This window comes from Sycon ciliatum, chromosome 5 (assembly GCF_964019385.1).
Source record: "Sycon ciliatum chromosome 5, ocSycCili1.1, whole genome shotgun sequence".
Classification (NCBI taxonomy): Eukaryota; Metazoa; Porifera; class Calcarea; order Leucosolenida; family Sycettidae; genus Sycon; species Sycon ciliatum.
The window spans coordinates 29460767-29487115 of record NC_088647.1 but is presented as its reverse complement, the minus strand read 5'-3'; the positions used below and the strand labels follow the sequence as shown (position 1 = coordinate 29487115).

The window sequence follows — 26349 nt, the reverse complement described above, 5'->3', positions numbered from 1 at the left end:
GATTTTTGACCGAGTGTAGTTCTGCATTTTAAATAAGGGATATCATGTGTGTCGCGATTACGCGTGCTCCGGGTAGATTGCGGGGCTGGGAATAACGATGTAAATACAGGCAAAAGGCGAAGAATATGATTAATGAAAATGAACTTCCCAGTTGACACCAGAAAATAGTAGTCAAGGTTTTTCAGAAGACCAGAAATACTGTCCCGGCTCGAAGCCCCACAATCCGCTCGGATAGCTCTATTGTACACGCTTACTAGACGAGTGTGATCCTTCGCAGTAATGAGTGTGACGAAGGAACAGATGCAGTACAGAATGTCAGGAAAAACGACAGACAGGATGTACTGGCGGCGTGCAAGTTTGCTCAGTTGCCGGAAGGTGCGACGTAAGACACCCACCTTCTGGGATACTTTTCTAACAATTACATCGATATACTTGGTCCATGACAGGCAGTTGTCAACTTGGATACCAAGGAGACGAGTTTCGGTCACAAAATTAAGTGGCTCACCTTGAAGGCTAATAACACTTGGGTGCGTCGTGGGGTTTCGGCCGGGGGAAATGATCATAACACCTGACTTTTTAACATTGATCATCATGTGGAGCTTTTGTAGCTCGTCACATAGTACATTCAAGCAGGGAATGACGGAGGCAATACACAGTTTGAGTGAGGGGGCACTTCGGTAGAGGGTCATATCATCTGCGAACATGGGAAGGGAACAGGTGAAGGAATCCGCTATGGTAGGGAGGTGGCTTATATAGACATTAAAGAGTACAGGACCCAGAACAGTACCTTGCGGGACTCCACGCGAAACTGGGAGGACTCTGGATGTAGCATGTGGCAGAGTGACTTTCTGCCGACGATCATACAGGTATGAGGCGAACCATGCTAGTGCTGTCCCTCCAATACCCTTGGCTTGCAGTGAAATGAGGAGGCACTGGTGGTTCACCCGATCGAATGCCTTACTTAGGTCTAAAAACACAATCATGGTAGTGTGTCCAGTATCCCGGCTCGCAGTCCACTGGCTTACAGCCTTGGTGACGAGTTGGGCAGTAGAGTGATGGCGGCGGAAGCCATACTGGTCTTTATGGTATGGGCACTTGTCGTCAAATAGCTGCTGGAGCTGTCTAAGAACGACTTTCTCCAGGGCTTTGGCAATGACACTACTAAGGGATATGGGTCGGTACTGGGACGGGTCTGATCTGTCACTGCGTTGGGACTTTAACACTGGGCAAATGTTCGCTTCTTTGAACGTGGACGGGAGTATACCAGAAGAAAAGGAGGCATTAAACAGGATTGCTAGTGATGGGGCAAGAATGTAAGCGGCAGACTTCACAAGACAGGGCAGTATATTGTCTGGACCCGGGGCTTTGCGGGGCTTCAGGTCTAGTAGAAGAAGTTCTACTTCCGCAATGGTGACAGATGCGAACGACTCCAAATCGGTGGAGGAGACCGGCCCGAGCGGTACGTTGTAGGAGGCATCGGGGTCGTGAACGATTGAATGGAAATATCTATTCAGCGTCTCTGCTTCGACTGAGGTTTTGGGTTTAGCGGGTTTACGTTTTGTTACGCCATTGATCGCCGACCAGAACTTCCGAGGAGATTGTTCATAGTCTTGACAGAGCTCCGAAAAATATTTGTTGCGGAGCTGGCGATACAGGTTGTTGGATCGGGTGCGCAGTTGCCTGAATTGGAGGGCAGTAACTGGATCTTGGAAAGCTGAGGCTTTTAATCGGCGGAAGGCACTTTTGCGTTGTCGTATCATGTGCAGTAGCTCCTCAGTCATGAAAGGGCATCTTACTTTAGAGGTAGGCCTCCCCGCTCTTCGTGAGACAATTGGCGCGAGTTCATCCAGTGCACAGTTGAACTTCTTCACCCACTCAGCGGCCATTTGGTGGGGGTTCGTGGATGAAAAAGAGTGTAGGGATACCGATTTCAGCAACTTGTGGAATTCCTGCATACAGAACGAACTATAGTCTCGACTGGGCTGCCTTGGCTTGTGGTCTGGCGTGTCAGGCTGCAGGGAAGTGATAGGCACGGAGGTTGTGATGATGCGATGGTCAGAGAATTCACAGTCAAAGACTGAGGCGGTTGTGGCGTCTTCCGAATTCGTGAGGATGCAGTCAATAGAGGTTTGGGTTTGCCGTGTAATGCGTGTAGGGGCGTTTACTAAGTTGGAGAGATTAAGGGGCAGGAGGATGGTGTGGTATAGGGCTTTATAGGTACTTGATTGCTTGTCCAGGAAGTTCACATTGAGGTCTCCCAACAAGTACAGCTCTTCGCAATCGGCGCAGTCTACAGCTGCAGCAAGACTGTCCCAGTAGTCAATGGACTGACCTGGCGGGCGATAGATGCAGCCGATCAATATCTCGGATCCTCTTTGTGGCGTACATCGTATGCAAAGAAGCTCTAGGGCATCATGTGAGTAACGTTCGTCCAGGGAAACTCTGAGGGTTTCTTTCACATAAAGGCACACACCGCCACCTTTCTTGCAGGGGCCGCATGCTGTGAGACACGAGCAGCTTGTCATGCATGGTCTATCTCTACGGTAAAGGATGGTTCCACGGATATGCACTTCCAGGTCAGAGACACTGTTATCTAGCCAGGTCTCGGATACGGCTAATATATCCAGTTGCTGTTCTATCATTATGCTTTCAACTTCACACAGTTTGTGGCGTAGACTGCGTATATTGATGTGGCCAATGTTAAGTGTACTACTGTGCTGGGTCAGGTGGTGGGTGTGTGGGTGAAACGGAGCGGCGTGTGGATTAAGCTTCTTGCTGACTTAAGGTACGGGACAACATTGTCATTGCAACCGAAGTCCGCTTTGCAACCTTCGTACTGGGGTCGAATAAAGCCGTACCTTCGTACGTGAAATCCAGAGACGGGAAAGGCACTTTCCGCGTATACTATAGTGGCCAAAAGCCCACGTGTCGAATTTGCAGCAAGCCAGAACACCTGGCCAAGGACTGCCCTGAGGCCCGCAGTACCACTGCCAGTACCGGTAGTACACAGCAGCAGTCACATCACTCAACGACATCTACATGTACAGACACTGAACGCACACGTCTACTCCTATCTGATGTGGTCGCAAACCCAGCCCAGACAGTCCAGCAAAGTAAAGTCCAATCACAAAGCCCAACATACATGTCTAAGCATGCTGGTTTCCCAGCAGCTGACAAGAGCGACTCCAGCTCCTCTGAGTCTGAAGAGTTGCCTTTTCCTGCTGATACTGAATCACTGGTGGACAATGAAAGCTTATCCAAGCCAGAGAACCAGCAGCCGTCTAACTTGCCCTGCGACTCCGACAGAGAGGCCAAGAAGGCAGACAGCGATGCATGTACAGCCCTAGGCCCACAGCTGGGAGGCCACAGCGACCATGATCCTGATTCTGGCGGGTGGGAAGTCAACCGATCCAAGCGTTCACGCCATAGCGTCACACCTGACCGGGACCAGAGTGCCACCACCACTGGATCCAAGCAACGGAAAAAACGGAAACGAAAATCTCCTGAGAGTGGCCAACAAGTCCTGCAGTAAGTCACTTCAGAAACTTACCGCTTTGATACACATTAATTTGCCTTTCATTTTTGCACCCATGCCTAGTTCTGCCATTCATCACAATGCTGTTAAATGTCCACTCAGACTATTTGCACCAATGCATTTAGCTTAGGTAACAAGCTACCTGAGTTCCAGCACACACTGCGCCAGCATAATCCCGACATAGCAGTAGTGACGGAAACAAAGTTTGCCCCTGACACTGTTCCACCATCTGACTCCACATTCCCTGGCTACACCACCTTCCGGCTGGATCGAACAGCACGCGGTGGCGGAGTGGCCGTATGGATCAGATCTACACTCCCAGCCATGGTAATTGATGAGTTATTTTCTCCACAGCACGAACTCATTTGGCTATCCATTCAATTGTCCCCAGGACAAAAGATAGTCTTGGGCGCTGCTTACAGGCCAGGTTCGACGGGGCCCAGTGACCTTATGCTCATTAACCATCTTGACGACATCCTTCCCTCTGCTCGTGCACTTAGTGCCAACCTCATACTCGCCGGTGATTTCAACGTGCATAACCGCAATTGGCTCCATAGCTCGAAGACCACACCTGCGGGGGAAGCCCTCGAAGACACATGCACAGCCCACTTTCTTACGCAGCATGTTCAGTGTCCTACTCGCGGGGATAACACACTCGACCTGGTGATGTCCACGTTGAACTCTCCAGTGACCACGCAGATAATGCCCCCTATTGGTCGATCAGACCACGCTGTAATTCTTTCGGACTTCACAGGTGTTCTTCCCTTCCATGAACCGGCGGTGCAACGAACTGTCTGGCGCTATGAAAAGGTAGACTGGAACCGCCTCCGATCCTTTTTCCGCCAGGTTGATTGGTCAACCGTCATTACTTCCAACCCAGAAACTTCGTGTCAGCAGGTTACTGACACAATCATGAAAGCCGTTTTCCAGTTCGTTCCGTCCAAGACACTGACAGTGAAGTCAACGGATCCGAAATGGTGGACACCTGAGTGTGCAGCCGCAATGAAGGAGAAGGACAAACGCTGGCGCACTTGGAGGAAGCACCCTCACGACTTTGCACTGACACATGAATTTACCCGTTCTGTAAACAATGCTATCGCAGTCCTGACTTGATCTAGAGCTTCCAAAGAGAACAGCCTCAGACATAGCTTGTCGAATGGGTCCCTGAAGGAGAAGGAATGGTGGACGAAGCTAAAGTGCGCTTGTGGCGGGGGTCGGAACACTGACATTCCCCTGCTTGTTGATAGTGAAGGTTGCGAGAGGGCCACAAGCTATGAGAAATCGGAGGCTTTCACACGGTTCTTTCCGAAGAAATGCAGTGTACCAGGCGGCGACCTTACTTCGATGGATTTACCGGACACGGCATTCGCTGGTGCACCTGCACTAACGACAGTCCACTTTCGCCCCGATGCAGTCCACCGACTTTTAGCTCGCCTGGATGCCTCAAAGGCGACTGGACCCGACGGTATTTCCGCTCGTGTCTTGAAGGAATGCGCCAGAGAACTTGCCAAGCCACTGTGTCAGCTCTTTGCCCTTTGCTTCCAGCACGGAGTCCAGCCACAAATGTGGAAGACTGCCAACGTGGTCCTAATCCACAAGCGATCTTCGCAATCCGCCTTGAAGAATTATCGCCCAGTTTCCCTCCTGAGCATAATTGTAGCGTATAGCGTATCCATAAAAGCTGAGGGAAGGCCTCTTTTACGGGCAAAGCAAAGCACAATCATCACCGTGTATCAGTACAGTGAGTAGTTAAACCCAACACGAATGAAAAATGTGAAATGGAATAAAAACAATATTTGTAAAAAATAAATTAATTAAAATTAAAATTCCATAAAAGCTGCTGCTCACGATTCTTTTATTGCCAGTCAGTTAATTTAGTTGCCAATCAGTTAATTTCGTTGCTAGTACATTTCAATTGCCAATTACAGTGTGTTCACTGAGACCCTTGTGCGTTCTTGCCTCCGAGAGACTGCGGCCCGCTACATAATCTCTAAGATCATGGAGAGCGTTATCAATCGTCAACTCATGAATCACCTTGAGCGTTACAAACTCCTGACACCCCACCAGTTCGGGTTTCGTCGCCGCCTCGGGACCTCAGATGTGCTACAGGCTCTACACCATGCCTGGATCACAGCCGTCGGCCGAGGCGGTGCAGCACGTATTCTAGCCGTGGATATTAGGGAGGTTTAGTCCCACGTAATCCGTGGGTACTTTACGTGGGTGTACCACGTGATACTCAGTGACCCACGTACAGACGTTTTCTGATTCACGACATACCGTGAATGGAGGCTCACCCACGTTCCGCCAGAACGTGGGTGAAAATCAGAATGGAGCGCATTGTGCGAGCTGTGAGGGTGCTCAGCTGAAGAAGTTTCCGAAGCACGAAATCAAAATATTGGATGAGCTTCTTAGGCCGGGGTAGCTTCGTCTTTGACCAGGTTTTGGCCTTTAGCTTCATGCTTTTGTTTGTTCCGTGTGACTAAACACAACATTGCAACGTGGGTGCCCTTCATCCACTTTACGTGGATCACCCACGTACGCGTTTCCGTTACGTGGGAACTGAACCTCCCTATTGCCGGAGCATTCGACCGTGTGTCCCATACTGGCCTCCTGCACAAAGTCCGCCATCTTGGCATTGGCGGCCCCCTGCATACTTGGCTCTCTTCCTACCTAGGTGGACGGTCCATTCAATGCTTGGTGGGCGGCCTAACCTCATCGCTGTACACCATATCAGCAGGAGTTCCCCAAGGGAGCATACTTGGTCCCACACTCTTCCTGATTTACGTGAACGACGCCTCAGAGGCCCTCTCACCCGGAGCCCACCTGGAGGCGTACGCCGACGATACTACCTTGTATAGCCTGATATCCCTCGACACATCCCCAGCCGACGCAGCATCGAACCTCCAGACTGTTGATCGCTTGCATCAGTGGGGCCGCAGATGGCGCATCTCCTTCGAACCGTCGAAGTCCCAAGCCATGACCGCCACTCTCCGCAGAACCCCCATCAATTTGCCTCGCATTGTCTTCGGCGGCACTCCTGTCCTTGAGGAGGAGACTCTCTCTTTACTCGGAGTGACCTTTGACTCGAAGCTGTCATTCAGCACTCATCTACGGAAGGTTGCCGCTCGAGCCAAGCAACGCCTGGGCTTCCTGCGCCGTGCATCGCATATTCTCTCTCCAGCCGGCCGCGCTACAGTATACAAGGCATTTGTTCGACCGGTTATGGAGTATGCCCCCCTCATCTGGATAGGTGCTCCGCCCAGCTACCTGCAACGCCTGGATCATATCCAACGCTGTGCTCTGCGAATCATCGGTCCAGGTGCACTATTACCTGGCCATCCGTCGCACTGTTGCCTCGCTTGCCTGCCTATACAAGCTGCATTACCTGCCTGGCCCTCCGCAGCTGATCTCTGTTTTGCCACCGCGCCATTTCCCCTCATCCAGCCCCGGAACTCGCAGCGAGCATGGTAGTGTCATTGGACATGACCACCAGCTCCAACACCAGCTGCTTGCATCTGTCCCGCTGGCATTGAAGCGCTCGTTCCCACACTGCAGTATTAGTGACTGGAACTCCCCCCCCCCCCCCCCCCGCCGCTCTTCTGTCCCAGCCTCCCCACAGCAAGGGAATGCAAGCATTCAAAACCAACGTTTATCGCCATCTGCGAAGCACAAACTGGCTCTGAGCAGTCGACTCGCTATGATGATACTCTCGCACGTCTATCCCCATCTATGCACCACAACTGGCTCGGACAATCGACTCGCCATGATCAGCCAGGATGATGCTCCTCTCAGTCACAACCCTTGTAAGGTGTTCATAATCTCACAGTTTCTCCCGCACACTCGCTGATGTTAACCCTACCTTTCTTTTCACTTTGCTGACTCGTACAGCTCTATCTTTTATTTTGGTGCGTGTTTTTGGCCGTGATGCCGAGACCTCAGGTCGGCAGAGCCATCAATGCCCCACCATCACTGCTGCGTCTCGGTGCAGCCCCTGCTCAATAGTTGTCACGTTCGTCCTAGTCTCAGTACCATTGTCTTCCTTTATTATTTTCGAGCTGGGAATGCGAACATAGTAAAAAAATAATAATAATAATAGCAATGCACAGATAACCCTTTCTCACACACTCTATATCGCGCTACATATCATATGGCAATTGTTATGCTGGGCTTGCCACATTCATGGTACATGTATTTAGCAGCACTCTCACGGCAGGGTCAGTACCAATTTTCGTCTGATGATCGATTTAGTTCGTGAAACTCAGAGTTACGAAACCACAACTGCTCGTTCTTCTGTCTGTGTATTCCGCTCTTTGCATTCGGAAAATTGAGCCCTCTACGGACGGTGGATGAACCGCACATGGAGATAAATAGATAGATAGATAGAGAGAGAGAGAGAGATAGAAAGAGAGAGAGAGAGAGAGAGAGAGAGAGAGAGAGAGAGAGAGAGAGAGAGAGAGAGAGAGAGAGAGAGAGAGAGAGAGAGAGAGAGAGAGAGAGAGAGAGAGAGAGAGAGAGAGAGAGAGAGAGAGAGAGAGAGAGAGAGAGAGAGAGAGAGAGAGAGAGAGAGAGAGAGAGAGAGCGAAAGAGAGAGAGAAGAGAGACATGGAGCAAGGTGTAATATCGTTGAATGTCTCGATACCCTTTTCAGTTTTGTGCCTTGTTGTAGCACTATCTAACTGTATAAGATGTCGTTACCTTGGTGGACTGTAGTGTTAGTCATAACACGTAACTTATTGGTCTTTTCTCTTTACATAATAATATTGGCTCCACATCCGAGTTCTAAGGAAGATAGAACGTATTTGTTGAGAAGTGGGAAGGCCTTCGGGGCAAGATGGCGTCCCATAGAGCACGAGAGGCTGACGATACACCTGACTTGATAGTTTACCAGGTACATGTATGATGATGACAGCACATCACGACCAGGTAGTTGTGTAGGGTCTTTACAACTCCCTGGTCCCAACAGAGGACGAATCGGGGGGTTAACCGGGCATGACTCCACGCGGTTCACATAGTAGTCGGAGGACCGGGATCCTCTACCAACCTGTCTCCAGTTGCAATCAGGAACACAGGTTTCAATTTGCCTCCAGCAGGTGGTACCCTGTCATCAGGATACTCCAGTACATGTACATGACTGTACATGACTGAATACCATGTACATATTGTACAGGAACTTGTCAAATAATACTAATCACCAGACAGTTAGCTGTTTAGACCTTGTTAGCCTAATGTTAGGTCTCCTCAGCAGAGCTCAGAGGTGGTGGGGGGAGGGGAGCGAGAGAGAGGGAGAGAGAGAGAGAGAGAGAGAGAGAGAGAGAGAGAGAGAGAGAGAGAGAGAGAGAGAAGAGAGAGAGAGAGATAGAGAGATAGCGAGAGAGAGATAGAGAGCGATAGATAGATAGATAGATAGATATATAGATAGAGAGAGAGACAGGGGCAAAGAATCAATGTCAGAGTGCTCTAACTGCGATAAACACAGCGAGCTTTGCACGGGGGCATACTTATAACATTGACGCTAACGAGAAGGAGTGCTCAACCAAGCCAGGACGAGAGAACGTAGTAATTTTGATGTAAGAATCTCATTTTCTTTGAATCATCTGGAAGAGAGCTGTGAGAATGTGTAGTTAACCCCTAAGATGATAAGATCATGCATGTATATGATTGTACAGGGCATATCAGAAAGTTGTAATTGAGGTATTTTTTAATATTTACCACTGTCTCTCGTTCATAATATTATTCATATGGCGCATGACCGGGGCCCTGCCAATTGGGCTCTGGGTGAAATGAGCAATACATAACCCTGTCCCGCCCAATCCAAATGAAAGGCGCAGCTTTGAGAATCCTTCCCCAATACACACAAGGTGTACACCACACGGAATATGTCAGAATGCAATCGACTCCACTTGTAGCGCACCCGCACGTAGGGAATTTCGTGATCATACTCATAGCCAATCAGAGTCCATGTCCCTGTTTAGACTCATACAAACAAAAGATCCCTTACAGTAGATCAAATAATTTTCGTTGATAAGGAACCACCATATCTCTTCATCTTGTGGGGCGCCATGCTAACTACAGTTGTGGCAAGTGAAATCCGACACTTGGCATAAGGGACTGCACCGTGCATCTTGCAGCCTCTGCAGCCCTGCATACGTACAGTACATGTGCTGCATAAAACTTTATCTGTCTGATGGCAGAATTCGTACTCATCACAGTCAAGGTTCAAAAGGTGCTGGCAAAAATGAATGGGAAATGGATACCAATACTCCTTATGTGTAGATCTACCTTGTTTGTGAACTGTGTGTATCTAAGCTGTGACCTTTCGACCTGTTTGTGATGCATAAGGCTCTATAGTACAAATTAGGTGCAGTGCATTACATCATTGATGTCCATTTGAGGCGCTGTCCCCTATGGCAAGTGTCGGATTTCACTTGCCACAACTGTACATTGCCCGTCCGGTAGTGCAATGTCTCACATATTAAACCAATCATACTGTCATGAGCTACATGTCGTGTTGCTTGTATGGTGCGAATCCATTTCGGTTATAAAGAACCTCGCTTATAGAGAAGTAATTCTCCTCTACAATGGTGTTGGTTATATCAGGAGTTGACTTTGCTATGGTCAAAACAGTACTATCTATACAGTATGGATGCTGTTCACGTTATGAGGTCACCGCTATACACAGGATACTGCATTAATGGAAGAAAACATTACAAACACTGGTACCTTGCACGTTATTTTCAACACAATCAACACACACACACACACACACACACACACACACAAACACCTTTGACCTTTCGACGCCCATCGCTGGAGGCGATGGTAGCGGTGCTACGCCAGAAGCCATAGCAACTTGTGGGGGGATTGCACCATTCAACAGCTTGCAAGGCTAAAGAATTGACCGCAGCTATTTAGCCTTAGTAGTGGTCCACACCACACAGGTATGAAGTGAGTTTTTGTAGACACACAGACACAAACACACACACACACACACGCACACGCACACGCACACGCACACACACACACACACACACACACACACACACACACACACACACACACACACACACACACACATGCACACACCTCAGACCTCAGACCTCAGACATGCCCATCGTGGGAGCGATGATAGCGAACAGCTATGTTAGACATAGCAACTTGTGCTGGGATTACACCATTCAACAGCTTGCAAGGTTGATGAATTGACCGCCACTATTTTTAGCCTGGTATCCACCACACAGCTGTGTGAAGTGACTTTTTCTGGCCTGTGAATCCCTATTTTTCATTTTTTCCATTTTTTTCCTTTTTTTCACACACATGCACATACACGCACACGGACGGGGGTGCATGCGCGCGCACACACGCCTGCGTGCACACGCGCGCACGCACACACTCGCACGCACACACACACACACACACAAGCACCATGTGCCATGTACACCAACCACGTGAGTAGACAGAATCAGTACAAGGAAAACGTGATGTCGATGTGAACAATTCAAACTAACTGTTGCATAGATATCCTAATCATATGATTAATCTGCGAGAAAACAATCCAACAAGTAAAATTAAAAAAATTCAGAACTATTACAGCCTACATATAATGCATAATGAACTCAGATGGAGAGCCAAGGATTAAAATGAAGAAGAAGGGACCAATGCAAACAAATATCCACCACTGGACAGATTTGTATTCTAGCAATTGCAAACGTTCTTTTCTGAGATAACCGGGTCAATAAACACCGGCAACCAGAAGCTACCTAAGAATAACTGGTGTGGAATAACTGTTGCGGCATCTGCCTAATCCATTAAGGAAATCGAAGTACTGTGGTATAACATGCGTGGGATGTGTTCAGTTCATGTGAGACTGCTGTAAGATAGAACACGTCACCAAGCAAGGCAGCGGATGAGTGGAGGAAAACTAAATTCTCAACGAGAAGTGTAGAAAAGACAACTGAAAATTATCAAGGATGTACAACTAAGGGGTTGTGTCTATGTGTGTGCGTGTGTGTGTTGGGGGGGGGGGAGGCGGGGGGGGGGGGGAGGGGGAGGGGGAGGGGAGTAGGATGGGATACAAGAACAGTTTGTGTCACGCTATGGTCATTTATGCTATGATGCATACAAAAGTGTGAGCAGGTGACTGATGACAGGTGTCTAACAAGAAACCTTCAAAACACAAAAATCTTGTGGTTTCCATAACAGGAAACAGCTACTAAGCCCTCACTTGTCACGCAGACACCCATCGGCTGGTCCAGCTCTCCTTTTCCAAACTCAGCCAGTGGTGTGTAAGTTTCTGCGGCATATACCTGCAGAGAACATGGACAACACTGGTGAGCGTACAGGAATAACACGTATTATAGATGGTTGATGCATGGTGATGTATGGATGATGCATGGATGATGTATGAATGTTATATGGATGATGTATGGCGGGTCCATGAATGATGCGCAATTCATGTATGGATGATGGTATCATGGAAGGTATGGGTTAGCATGGTTAAGCCACACTGGAGTATAAGCCACACTGGAGTATAAGCCACACTGGAGTATAAGCCACACTGGAGTATAAGCCACACTGGGGTATAAGCCACATTGGGGTATAAGCAACACTGGAGTATAAGCCACACTGGAGTATAAGCCACACTGGAGTATAAGCCACTCTGGAGTATAAGCCACACTGGAGTATAGGCCACACTGGAGTACAAGCCACACTGGAGTAGAGGCAACACTAGAGTATAAGCCGCACTGGAGTATTAGCCGCACTGGACTAAAAAGCCCCATCTGAACAATTTGAATTGTTTGGCACCAAATAGAGATATTTTTCCCATTTACTACTGTTGATTTGACCATCGTAGTATAAGGCACACCGGCTTCTCTTTGGATGTATTACTGCTAGGTGTGTAAACCACTTTGCTACTTCTGAAGTATGTTTACATTCATTGAAAGATGAATATGCGTCAAACCAGCAAAATGGAGACAATTTCGGTCAGGGATTCAGTAACGTTACCTCAAACAACGTCCTTTTACATCGCCGTAAACTGAATCCACCACAACATGGCACGTATATTAAATAAGGCATTTCTCTAAATGTCAACATGCAAGCCAAGCATACAGTAAGAACACAGCTACAGTACGTCCCGGACTTGGTTGTAGCATTGATGTGTGTCCACTGTGCTCCTTGCTCTGTTCTCCAGACATTCAGCACTGCACCCAGTCTGAGTATGCATGGACACTAGGTAAACCCTAAAGCATATGTGCCAGAGGTACCATTTTGCAAATCATGCTAGTACTAGTATTCATTGCAAGCTTACATGTGAGACACACTTTTATACAAGAAAGTAGTGTAAGAGTAGAATGTAGCCTTGTTTTTTGAACTGTAAGAGCTAATGTACTCTTGCTTTACTTGTACTCTGTGCATGCAGTGTACATCACTTTCTGTGTTCATATCAGTGTTGTCTGATGATTGTACTGACCATGAATCACAGACTAGCAACAAACTGACCATGCTCCACTGTTGTATATGTACTGGGTACTACTCTCTGCCTGTAGGTATTTAGAAAGAAGAACACGACAACAAGCTCTCCCTTACCATAACACGTCCATTGCCTTGATCACCGACTAGAACATTGCCGTAGGCATCTGTAGTGACATGTTTCGGTCTCTGCAGCTGACCAAAAGCGCTGCCCTTTGACCCGAACGAAGTGATATACTCTCCATCGACGGTCATCACCTTTTGCAGGAATAAAAAAATTGAACATTCACACACACCACTGTGGTGACAGCAAGAGTATAGATATAACAGGAGTGTAAGAATAATACTCCAACACACAGTGCATAGCTACTATCATTATGACTGTAGTGATGATAAGGTTACTGGTGTGCAACTGTAAAAACTCAAAACCTGAGGTAAAACATGGACCTGGCACCAACATTTGATTACTATGTATGTATTTATTGTAGCACAGACACTGTTTGGTTTGTGACATGATGTATAGACATGATGTTTAAGAGTCTAACTTCACATCAGCCTATACACTCTTACACTGAAAAGGACAAGTAACAGGCGAACATGGCCAACATGCACTTGCATGACGTACACATTCATTTCTGATTGGATGAATATTTTCCTGCCCGACCCTGTCCAGTGTATATTCAGATAGATGGGTTGTCAATACCAGTAAAGTCTCATGCACACTAGACATGCAAAAAGGAAACAATATAATTCCAGATCTACATGTAGATGTTGCAATTTCAGTGGATATAATTGAAGAAGGTGGCTACTCCAAACTTTGGATCTCGGCTCTTGCCAGAGAGCAACACATTTTGCAGTGCTCTCAGAGCACAGATTACAGTAACGTTCTGAAGCTCAGCTGATACAGGGGGAATTCCCCGAAACACTGCATGTAGCAGAGGGTGGCACTTTTTTGCAAATTTTCTGAGTCAAACATTCTACTTGCTGATCATGGTATCTAGACGGCAGTCATGAGTCAGTCAAGTGTCAAGTCAATCAGAATGAAGTGTAAGCACCAAAGTTTGGAACAACTACCTACAAAGACCTGTCACAACAATATGAAGCTGAACTTGCTATTCCTTTCATTGCTGCTGCTGCTGCTGCTGCTTCCATTGCTGCTGCTGCTGCTGCTGCTCCTGTAGTAGTTTGAGTAGAAGTAGTAGTTGTTGTCGTTGTAACGTGTTGTTGTTGTTGTTGTTGTTGTTGTTGTTGTCGTCGTCGTCGTCATCGTTTTGTTGTTGTTGTTGTTGTTGTTGTTGTTGTTGTTGTTGTTGTTGTTGTTGTTGTTGCTGTTGTTGTTGTTGTTGTTGTTGTTGTTGTTGTTGTTGTTGTTGTTGTTGTTGTTGTTGTTGCTGTTGCTGTTGCTGTTGCTGTTGTTGTTGTTGTTGTTGTTGTTGTTGTTGTTGTTGTTGTTGTTGTTGTTGTTGTTGTTGTTGTTGTTGTTGTTGTTGTTGTTGTTGTTGTTGTTGTTGTTGTTGTTGTTGTTGTTGTTGTTGTTATTGTTGTTGTTGTCGCCGTCATCTCCGTCGTCATCATCATTGTTGCTGTTGTTGTCATTGCGGTTGTCGTCGTATTCGCCGTCATTGTTGACGTTTTTGCCAGCTGAACATGATAACATACCTGGATGCGATCGTTGCTTCTATCAGCAATAAACAACCTGTTGAGGTACACTGCGATGCCGCTTGGATCTACAAATTGGCCTTGACCACTACCTTGTGTTCCAAACGCATATCCTGTCTCACCACTGCATGGCAAAATCTGTACAGTACCAGTGTACATAGAAGAATATACACCTGTGAGTTGTTGTCTGATGATCGATTAAAACCAATAAACTCAGAGTTACAGCAGAAACGCTTTAGATTCCTCTCAAGTGTGTGTGTAAACCTGTGAGATATGTACCTCATTTGCACACAACTTACAACTAGATTTGGTGGTTGGGCTGTGACAGAGCTATATGAAGCTTTCTTAAACACAAACATGTAGTGATGTACCGGTATGCCAATGGAACCCACATGCATATTCATACATACACGGGCTCACGCACACACGCACACAAACGCACACGCACACACACACACACACACACACACACACACACACACACACACACACACATATACACACGCCAATGCTTGCACATACACGCACACACTACACTACACACGCACACACACACACACACACACACACACACACACACACACACACACACACACACACACACACACACACACACACACACACACACACACACACACACATGCTCGCACATACACACAGTGCACACGCACAAACACACACAATCGTGTACACACCCTCAAGCCCCCACACACAAACACAAGCCAAATGGACCCGCCCACCCACACTCAAACGGCTCCACCCACCCACGTCACACCAATGCCCTCAACCTGCATACCAATGCGCTTGTCATTTTAGGTGCTCATTTCCAAACCTTGAAGGGGAAGGGATTCGAAGGCATCTTGAGATGATGGATTGGCTATCGATCCATCCAACGGCAGATATCTTATACTGAAATCGACTAACTCTGGATGGACTTCGGGACATTATTCCATTTATAGGCTCATCACACATGTGTGAGTGGTTTAGGACATGGTGCAGAAAAGGGTTTAACAGCACTTACCTCCCCCCCCCCCCCCCCCTCCAGTGAACGTAATACTGTAATACATGTATAGTAGATGGCAACACACGCAGTCACAATCTGGCTTTAGAGCACCCACCAACAGAACTAGCTGACACACCCATCAAACATGCACTCACCATCCACCCCCCCCCCCCCCTCCAACACACACACACATGCACGCTTACCAATGCATAATTATGTTACAATCGACTTCCACTAAAATTATCAACTGGGATTGTACTGTGTTAAGAGTACATGATTGATCTGCTGTTACATGATTGAAAACATTCCCACAATTTGATGCTGAACAGTGATATAGGCTAGTTCTATCTTTATGTATACCACAGTACACTGTTAGTGGGTAGGAGAGGGATTTTACACAATACAACTGTACATGTACAGTGTGTACTGTCTGGTTATTACCTGAACCCGATGGTTCCATGTATCCGCCAGTGCAAGGCACTGGCCCAGTGCGCTGTGGTTCACTTGGACAACACCATTTGGGTAGTGGAACTCGCCAATTCCTGATCCACGCCTTCCTATGGTGCTGAACTTGGAGAAGTCTTTGTCAGTGATCTGCAGAGGGGGCATGGAGATGGACAGGAGAAATCACGATGATTTAGAAATGGCAAATAACTTCATCAAATTCTTCGTACCAGTTTTCGAGGAGACAAAAGTTTAATTAACGCTATAAGCAGTATTAGTGCCAGAGACATTACCATGCAAGTGAACGCGTTTAGAGTTAAAAAGGGTGTGTAATTCCAGAAACGATTTTCTGCTGCGGTCATCGGTATAATTTACGGAACTAAGGTTAAGCGGTAAATAAACAAAGGTTAAGTAGTCGCGTGGTGATACAATAGACACATAGGAGATGATGATGATGAATGTGATAAAACTAAATAAAAAGGCTAGTAAACGAGGTGGTGATCATACAAAGTGTAGAAAAAAACACTCGTATAAGGCTAGTATACTCGTACTTGTGTGTGTGTGTACGCGCGCGCGCGTGTGTGTGTGTGTGTGTGTGTGCAGGGGCGGATCCAAGGGGGGGGGGTGGGGGGGGGGGGGGGGTGTGGGGGGTTCGAACGACCCCCCTGTTTTTTCCGACCATAGTTCGGGTGTGACCACTAACCCATGCCCATGTGACGTGCACGCCCCATGCTATGGCCCAGTCGGCCCAAGCCAGATCGGTCGGCTAGCTATGCAGCTTGGTAGATCTACATGACATTGTACTTTGTTGTGTAGAACGTAGATAATACAAAGTAAAGTAAATCTGCACTGAATATACAGATACGCGTTCGCTTCGGAGAAAGAGGTGCATGCATTTGTTGAGCTGCTGCGGAAACTTCGAAAGTAAGTTTCAAATACTAGTTTCTGAATAGTGGCCGTGCAGTGCTGTAATTGTCGTCGCGGCTCGTGCTTTTTGAGTTGTCTTAGAGTTCGTCGAAGCGTCTAAAGAGGCAGGCTCAAGACCAGCTGCCATTGAATTTTGGTGACACTCCAAAGAAAGGTGTAGCCACTAGTTTCGAAGGTAAAACAACGAGCGAAACTTTGGAAATCACCTTCAAATTCAACGTCCCAACAATCCAATAATCAACACTTCTTATGACTGAGACACAAAAGATGCAGGAAGCCTGCCTTATGGAACCTACTGTACAGTGGAGTCAACGTCAGGCGGCTCGGAGTACAATAGTACGGACAATCATTACAGACGAACTGCTGGAGAAAGTACCAATCACCTATTCTGCAGCAAAGAAATTGAAAGCTGCAGAGTGTTGAAAATAGGGGAAATGAAGTTTCATTTGTATAGCTGGCATATTCAAGTACAGGATGCAATATACAGTACATGTGGGCTGTCGTGCTGTACCGATAACGCGAACGTGTGAACCTCTTATACCTGTGTATGTCATCAATGACTCATCATTTCGTCATTGTGGGTAGGGTAGGAAAAAATTGAACCCCCATTGGAAAAATCCTGGATCCGACCCTGGTGTGTTTGTGCGTGCGCGCATGTGTGTGTGTGTGTCCCCCCCCCCCACCCACAAACCACACAAGCTGCTATGGCTTCTGCTGTAGCATCGCTATCATCGCCTCCGGCGATGTGCACGAAATGATATCTAAATTTTTCCTGTATAGCCTCCATCCTACTGTATAGTACTTAGTGCTGGACTCCGCTGAAAGCAGACCTTGAAACCAGGTATTTCAACATGTTTTGGACAGCATTGCCCTGAGGGGCTAGGTCACCTTTCCAGAATGCCAAACCTCCCAGATTTCAAATCAACTCCTGTTTGGACAGCTGCCCAATACATGTACTTGTTTGGATGTGCTCCAAGTAAAAAAAAATAGGTGATGGGATGCAGCTGCTCATGACCTCAAACTTCGGCTAGGGACATCCCCATCTTCTGTCGGTCTGAGACGGCTAATGGCAGAATGTAGTGGTTTAAGACGGTCATGAATTGGGTTTCTCCGCACTGACTGACACCACCAACATTGGCGATAGTTTGCTTCATTGTTCTGTTGATGATTCTTCTCCAAATTCTGCTATCTTGCTTACCACACATGTCTGGGGGCGCGACACATTTCTATCTCCTTGCAATGTAGCTCAATCCTGTGACCTATACCTGTTATCTGCTCTATAAGCCTTTTATCGCCTCTGGTCATGACATGTCACAAGTTTACGGTGTGTGTGTGTGTGTGTGTGTGTGTGTGTGTGTGTGTGTGTGTGTGTGTGTGTGTGTGCGTGCGTGCGTGTGTGTGTGTGTGGTTCTATGTGCACTTGAGAGGGAATGCATGTATGCATGTATGCAGGTATGCAGGTATGTGCACGTTTTTGAGTGTGTATTCTGTTGCTGGGTGGTTGAGCGTGTGTGGGTGTATGTCAGTGCAAGTGTGTGTTTGGGTGTTAACGTGTGTGGGCCAATGTATGAAGAGGAGAGAGTGTGTGTGAAATAACAGTGGTGCTGCCCCACAAATACAGGTTTTGCTCACAACATGAGCCATTAGTTAGTAAGTGCTCATCATTGCAGCAAGAAAACCATTTCAATAAAATTGCATTACAAAGAGGTATTTACTTCTGTATGGGTTATAATGTGGGTATCCAATGACAACATAGTTTGTGTAAAATGTACATGTATGTGTAATTGTATGTTGTTGATTACTCAGGGGTCGTCTGTAAACACATGTATTTACTTAGAGACGTCTAAGAGGCGTTTGTGGTGGGTTCGCCTGCAAGGCGTTTCTAAAAAATACATTTCGGAGTGCATGCATACCATACCGTGTGTGTACATGTACATGATGTAGCACTGCTACAGCTAGTACAGGTAGGCGTTGAGATGCACTACACTGCACTACACGCATCACGGCAGAGTAGACAGGGACACATACACAGCCATGCTCTGTACTCCCAGAAACATGCGCTTGCATGCAGTGACAGGCAGCTAGCTACCAGCAGACTTGTAGGTGTGAAACAGGATTCTTGGGCTTGGTTTCAGGTTCAGGTGCACATGTAGCCCATGACAGTATGACTCAGGTGCACTTGCTTTACATGTACATGCGACCCTACAAGATTTGGTTCGTTATAACGAAAACTGTTCGCTATAAAGCGTCAATTTTGTTTGGGTTCAAACAGGGACATGGACAAGGGTTTGTTATACCACGAAATTCGTTAATATGCGAGTTCGTTATAAGTGGAGTCAACTGTACTGTATAATTATGTGTTCATAGCAATGCATGGTGTTTATTATGAATGGTATTACTGGGTGTTATATAATAGCGGTTGTCGTGAGTTCCCTTCGGGAACGGACACGATAATTTTTTTATCTGCATTTTGGGGGGGGGGGGCTTGCTGGGGGGGCATTGCTGGGGGTGGATGGGTCAAGAAAGGAATGCCTACTAGATGTCTCTAAGTAAATACATGAATTTACGGACGGCCCCCCCCACCGTGTGCGGGTTTTCTCTTTTGTTTCTCTGGGCCTTTTGAAGTTTTTCTGAGCAGCTGGCTTTACTGCATTGTTGATCAATTTTGCACGTTAAAGAGGCTGCTACTGTTTACATGTAATCCTTACAACATGATTGGAACACCGAAACCATACCTGTAGTCGGTGGTTGGAAGTATCAGCAATGATCACTCGTTCATCATCTGTTACATGCACGGCTCCTGGGAAATCGAACTCTCCACAGTTTGTACCCTTCCGACCAGTCGTCTGCTTGAACTTGCCATCAACACCGTGTATCTAAGTGTATTGACAAAAAGGAATACAATTTACAAATGTTAACACAACCATGCACCCATACATAGCCCAGATCCAAACATACATGTAGTAAACATTTGGTTGCAGTTCTATAGTGTGAATCTAGCGAAAAGATCGTCCAAAACTGTCAGTCACACTTACACGCCCAATGTGCTGTCGGCCACCCCATTCCACTTGCACATCACCACCACAGCCAGGACACTTTAGTTGAGATATTGACTTTTCAGACCCTCCAGATAGCTTTTTGGTCCAACAGAGCTCATCAGTAGAGGTTGTTGATAATGGTTGATTAAGATAAAATGAGTGATTGATGTTGTATAGGGGAAAACTTTCACAATTTTACACTTTCCGAGTCTCTAGTGTGACATGCCCTAGCAAACAAAGGGGTTAGGTGATAACCGACAGTTTTATCAGATGTGACAATACAAGCGTGCAGTGCTTGGACATTCAGCACTCGTATGTATGAGTGGCTATTGGCTACTAGTAGCACCTCTCTTTGTTTGTTGATTTTGCACCAATTCTAGTACTGCAGACGACCTGAAAGCATGTCCCAGTAACGCACACTTGCACTGTCTGTTATCACCTAAAGCCTCAGTGTCCTATAGCATGCCACACTTCGATGTAGAAAGCGCACAATTGCGACTGTTTTACCCTCTTATAACATTATCCCTTCATCCGGATCATCCACTATTACCAACCACCACTGATGAGCTCTGTTGGAGCAAAGCAGCTGCCTTAAGGGTCTGAGATATCAATATCACAATGGAAATGTCTTCGTTGCGGTGGTGATGTGAAATCTCCTAAGGGCTTACAATCCTTCAAAGCGAACGTCCACTACAATCTTCGCCGAAGCCAGTGGCTTTGGGCCACATACTCCCTCTAACAGTTCAGAACTATTTCCATCTTGAAGCTCCCCCCCCCCCCCAAAGCATTGCATCATGTCCACTGCATCTGAACTGCCTTTGAATCTATTTTTCTCTCTTCTTGTTCTCTCTCCACCCCCCCCCCCTCTCTCTATCTCTCTCTCTTCTCAACCATTCTACCTAACCTTCTCTTGTCTTTATCGCTAAATCACCCCCTTCTTTTAGGCTATGGTGCGCAAGCTCACGTTAACGCCGAGACCATAGGTCGGTGTTGTGGGCTTGCCTCACCAGCACAGGCTTGCTTTGCAGCCCCTACTCTCCCTGCTGTTTTGTTATTGTATACTCTGTTGTCTTCTCCCCTTCTAACGAGTAGGTTGTGTACTTAGTAAAAATAAAATAAAATAAAAATCGGAATGGCTCGGCCAAGAAAATATTAACGAGTGGGGGTGTCACAGGTATTCAAAGTCTTTTGTGATTTACAATGATCACCTTTCTCCAGTTTGATAGTTTAGAAAAACTGATCACTTCCGAAGAGAAATGACATTCTGCTCATATCAACTTCTCAGCTCTTGTGTTCACTGGGTGTACAGGTTAACTGGATGGTGCAATAACGTAAAATTTAGACTGTTGAAGAATTCATCCAAGGGATTGTCTACTACTGTTTGAGACATTCTTGAGCATCTTCAACCTGACCAATTGGGATCCTTATTTTTCAATTATACAAATGCACACACAGACCCTCCTGAGCAGGTCATCTATCAGAGTGACATTTATATACAAACTGTACTTGTCGGTTAGCATTGTACTGTGAGTTCAGTTACCTTTATTCTGTGGTTGTAGGTGTCACAGAAGATCAGGTCACCAGCTTTGTTGGTTGCTAGTCCGCCAGGAGAGTTAAACTGATATCTCCCACTGCCATATCTACCAAATGAGTACCTTGATTTGCGGATCTGTGTGTAATCACGCTGCAATACAGGAGAGCAGTAAGAACAACACCAAACAACACTAGGACCATAGAGGGAGAAAGTAGTGATGTCAAACCTGGCTGGGTGGTCATACACTTCATACTTCGATTTCAAATTTTCATTGACCTCATGTTTCGTATAAGGAGTAGATGATAGGATATACATCACCCTAAGGTGAGGGAACACATTTTTTGACTATACAACCCTACAGAATTGATCAGAATGGGCAGCGCTATCAATCCTCCGGAGTGTCCATGACAAAGCAGTTTCAAGCGCTGCCATGACCACAACTCAACCTTGAGGCAACAACAATGTAGTCGGCAGCAAAACGAACAAAGGAAAGGACTAAACTAATATCATTTGTAGCATAACTAGTCATATATACTCATGGTTTTGCCCTGCATAGTAAAACTCTGACTTGAACACACACCAGTGTTGTGTGTATGTAAACTATACTCAACTAATACATGATGACGTCATACACGTACCACTATACACCCAGTCATGCAGGGTAACAGACTGTAGGAGAACTTTGATACACCAGCACATGAACTTGTAAAAGTTAGGGGGAACTGCAATCGGGAAGCAAACAAGCACTGCAGTACTGTCTGCAAGACGGGACACTCTGCATTGCCGCGCAGTAAAGAAAGCCTTCAAAACATCTAAAAAAAATAAAAGGTAGACCAACCTTCTGTGGTGGACATGGGGCTACTGCTGCTGCTGATTCTGATGGAGACAACGTGTTTCTGAACAAGGTTGCTAGATATGAGGCTGGCCCTTGCCTGGGCACTCTAGCCGGTGTTTGAGCTGAGGAGGCGCTGGATGACGTCATCGGTGGTGTTGCAGAAGATGCACTGCCTGGTGATGGAGCGGATTGGGGAATAGAGTCACGGCTGTGTGAAGTAGTCGCCATCGGTGGTTGAGCAGGCATAGTACTGGATCTAGACGGAGGTGTGGACACACGCAATTCCAGGGCAGACATACGTGATTGCACAGAAGCTAGGCAAGAATCCACTGCAGCTGAGCGTGAATCCACTGCAGCAATGCGTGAGTCTACTGCAGCCAAGCGTGTATCCACGGTGGAGTTGAGTGAAGTGAGAGTTGATGAGTGGGCACTGAGGTTAGTGTCGATTGTGGAAACTCTCTCCGTCAGTGCATCCATGCCGTTCACTTTCTCTTCCACAGCTGCCACTCGGGTGATGATTGCCTGCTGTTGTGTGGAAATCGTTTGAAGTTGAGTCAGAATGTCTGCAAACTGACTGAAATAGCGATCTGCCGACTAGACAGACACGTAAAAAATAACACCATCCACAAACACACACGCATACACACACATACACACACACACTTACACACACACACACATACACACACACAAACACACACATGCACACGCATATACAAACACACACAGACACACAGACACACACACACACAAACACACACATGCACACGCATATGCAAACACACACACACACACAGACACACACACACACAAACACACACACATACACACACTATGGATTATTATGCTCTGCGTGCACCCAATTGAAGCATTTCTACCTATGGATCACAGAAAACACAAAAATCCCGTGGTGTGTAGTACAACGAGACAATTTCACAAATCAGAAAGAGAAAACTCAATTATTTTGCAAGGAAGAATTCAATATTGACGGAGTGGAGCAGTAATCTCTGTATATTGAGTAGTGTTAGGTACCTCCTCCCGTACCTTTTCTACCTGGCCTGCATGCACTTGCGTACTCACCTTTTGTCTCCTTTTGTTCCGTTGGCCTGGGTAGGTACTTGCGCGCCCATATTTGCCATAGCTACCCAGGCCCTTTATCTTGCCGCTCAGACTTGATCTCTTCCTCTCTTTTCTCACTCTTCAATAATCACCATGTAGTCGTTTCGATCGTCTTGGTCTCTTGTCCCGTCTCTAATAAATGTCGTCTTTCGTATTCAACAGTAGTACTAACTGGTCACTGCTATTATGGATTAAGGGGTCTCGTCCGTAATTATCGAAAAATTATAAAAATCCGTCCTCGTGCAAAATTGTCTCTAACCCACCCAGCCTACCCCATTTTTTCCCGTTAATATTTTGATTTTTCCCAATGCCCAGCTAGAAAAAAAGAACTCCTGACCCCAGGGTCACTGACTGCACCTGTGTCAGGTACATTGTACTAGTAGCTACTGTACTAGTTTGTTTTGTTTCTGGTTTTTGTTTGTTTTGGTTTTGGTAAGTCTACCAACGGCCATGCACGTCCTACAACTACATGTTCATCATACTGGTGTTTGCGATATTACGAGTACAGTCAGTACACTGCAAAGCCAGTGCAACAACTGTATGAAAGTCACTGAAGTAAAAAATATTCAATAAAAGTGTATGAAAAATGGACTTGGAAAAATCAAAAAATTAAATTCCACCAGGACTCCTGACCACCCACCCCCTTTTTGCATGAGGACGGATATTTTAATTTTTTTAATTACGGACGACCCCTTATGGCTCTGATTCACTACTTTATGTTTTCATGTTACCATTCTGGATAAGGGACCTATGCAAATCTATAACAACCCCCCCCCCCCAGTTGAGAACATAATTTCACTGGGCTATACTATGCATACTGCAGATGCACTCTACACCTACGTACACCTCACATGGCTGATGTCATAGGAACAGCCAGTCACCAGCCAGCATGTGATTGTGAGGCCTGTGTTTTTCAATACAATCATCTTGCACACGTCAGTGTTTTGCCTTGTTGAAGTGTAACAGTCCAGACAGGGTGCGCCGCCTCCACTGAAATATCAGCACCCTTATCATGTGTAATATAATGTCATGCTGCACAGCCAGCTAAGACTTAGGGGGCGTTCGAATTGTCTTCATCAACTGTTCGCACAAATTTTTCAGTCGAATTGTCTTGGCGATGATGACGTCCGATCAGATCGACCATCTCCACGTACTTCGTGACGTAGCCATATCAAACTCTTCGGAACTAATCCACCCCTCCCATCGGATGAGGTTGTGGAGTTTCGAGGAGTTCGTTTTTCTGAAGAGACCAATAAGGTCACCTCTTCAGAAAAACGAATCTCCTGGAAAAGTCAAAGAGTGACAATTTGGCGAAAGCGCCCTTAGGGTTAGAGTATGAGTGTGTACATAGGCAAAGCCAGGTCTAATGCATGCCCTGGTAGCTGCACCATTCAGGCATGCATCAGCCAGTATTGCCCATTTACATGTACACATTGCATGTATACCCAGCTAGGCTGTATGCTAACAGTACAGCACAGTGAGTACAAAGTCATGTAATACTATGTGAGTACATCCATACCATAGAGGGAAGTGAGATCTGCAGTAAGTGCATGTGAACATCAGCCGATGTTGGTCTAGATCCAGGATCATCATGCAGACACGACACGATTAGAGAATGCAGTGGGTGATCCGAGCCCAGTCGATCCAGATCTGCTTTGCGTCGGCGACCCTCCGGAACTGATCTCCGCGTTCCATTCTCCAGCAGAACAGTAGCTTCAGTTGGGGAAGGCGGTCGTCCCACAAGCAGCGACAGCATCACCACTCCTAGAGAAAACACATCCAGTTTCTCGTCGTATGCTGTTCCTACTTGTCGGCTCTCTGGCGGCATAAAATAAGGCGTACCGGGGCATCGTGTCAAAGCCGTGACGTCCGCACCTTGACTACCGTGAAGAGTGCGGGCCAAACCAACATCAGCTATCTTGGCTCGCCCTGCCGTGACCAAGATGTTACGTGGTTTCAAATCGCGGTGCAAAATGTTCTTGCCGTGCAGAAAGCGCAAGCCTTCTGCCACGTCGAGTAGATACTGAAGGCTTTGAGCGAATGGCTCTCTTGGCTCAACTCCAATTCGATCAAATAGCGAGCCGGCCATCAGTTCTACCACTATACACGGAGATTGATTGGGAGCAATGCCGATCCCGAGGAGTCGCACAATTCTTTCATGTTGCAGTCGCCGCATGACTAGGCACTCAGTGCCGAATCGCTGGAGAAGAGCTGCACGCCCGACATTGCCCTGTTGGAGTAAAATACTATGTAAGACCTTCACAGCAACAGGGAGACCCTCCAACTCACTTGTATACACAGTGGCATCCGAGCCACGGCCTATCTCGGGTTTGTTCAGGTCAACTTGGACGTATCCAAGCCAAATTGCATCTGGGACACCAAGTCTCTCTTGGAGCTGAGTCTCAAAGTTGAACCCTGCCATTTCAGTAAAATAATAGTGTAACGCACGATCGTCTTGCTCTCGCAACTGTGTGTTTGATTGTGTCCGCGAGTGTTCAGCACCTTGTTATGGCGTTAGACGTACACTGCATTGTGTGTGAGTGTGTGTGTGTGTGGTGTGTGTGTGTGTGTGTGTGTGTGTGTGTGTGTGTGTGTGTGTGTGTGTATGTGTGTGTGTGTGTGTGTGTAGTCTGTAGACTACAGACTGAAGTTTAGTCCCGTTCCGCACTGGGGTATGCATTCCCGTTCTCACCTCCCTGTTTGCAGTCTACAAATACAATATCATGTACAGGTGCAGACATGAAGAGCTAGCTGTCTCTCGCCTCAACAGTTGGTGAACGTTTTGAT

The 26349-nt window shown here is 46.7% G+C and overlaps 1 protein-coding gene across 1 annotated transcript; it reads right to left on the bottom strand.

Annotated features, from left to right (window-relative positions):
• Nucleotides 1-11067: 11067 nt before the first annotated feature.
• LOC135816973 (uncharacterized) lies at nucleotides 11068-26123 on the bottom strand. The gene is made up of 9 exons (XM_065330076.1): nucleotides 25082-26123; nucleotides 22447-23037; nucleotides 21615-21758; nucleotides 19772-19912; nucleotides 16107-16259; nucleotides 14663-14800; nucleotides 13121-13261; nucleotides 11757-11838; nucleotides 11068-11072 (listed from the first exon to the last, which is right to left on the bottom strand). The coding sequence occupies exons 1-9, from the start codon at nucleotides 25982-25984 to the stop codon at nucleotides 11068-11070; spliced, it is 2298 nt and encodes a 765-aa protein (XP_065186148.1). The 5' UTR covers nucleotides 25985-26123.
• Nucleotides 26124-26349: the final 226 nt, after the last annotated feature.

Bases quoted from the DNA above. Each gene is read 5' to 3' on its own strand.
- LOC135816973 (XM_065330076.1), bottom strand. From the start codon at position 25,984: ATGGCAGGGTTCAACTTTGAGACTCAGCTCCAAGAGAGACTTGGTGTC. The intron at 23,038-25,081 runs GTATGGATGTAC...GTGTCTGTCTAG, and splicing joins AGATCTCACTTCCCTCTATG to TCGGCAGATCGCTATTTCAG. The intron at 16,260-19,771 runs GTATGGTTTCGG...CCCCCTCTGCAG, and splicing joins CTTCCAACCACCGACTACAG to ATCACTGACAAAGACTTCTC.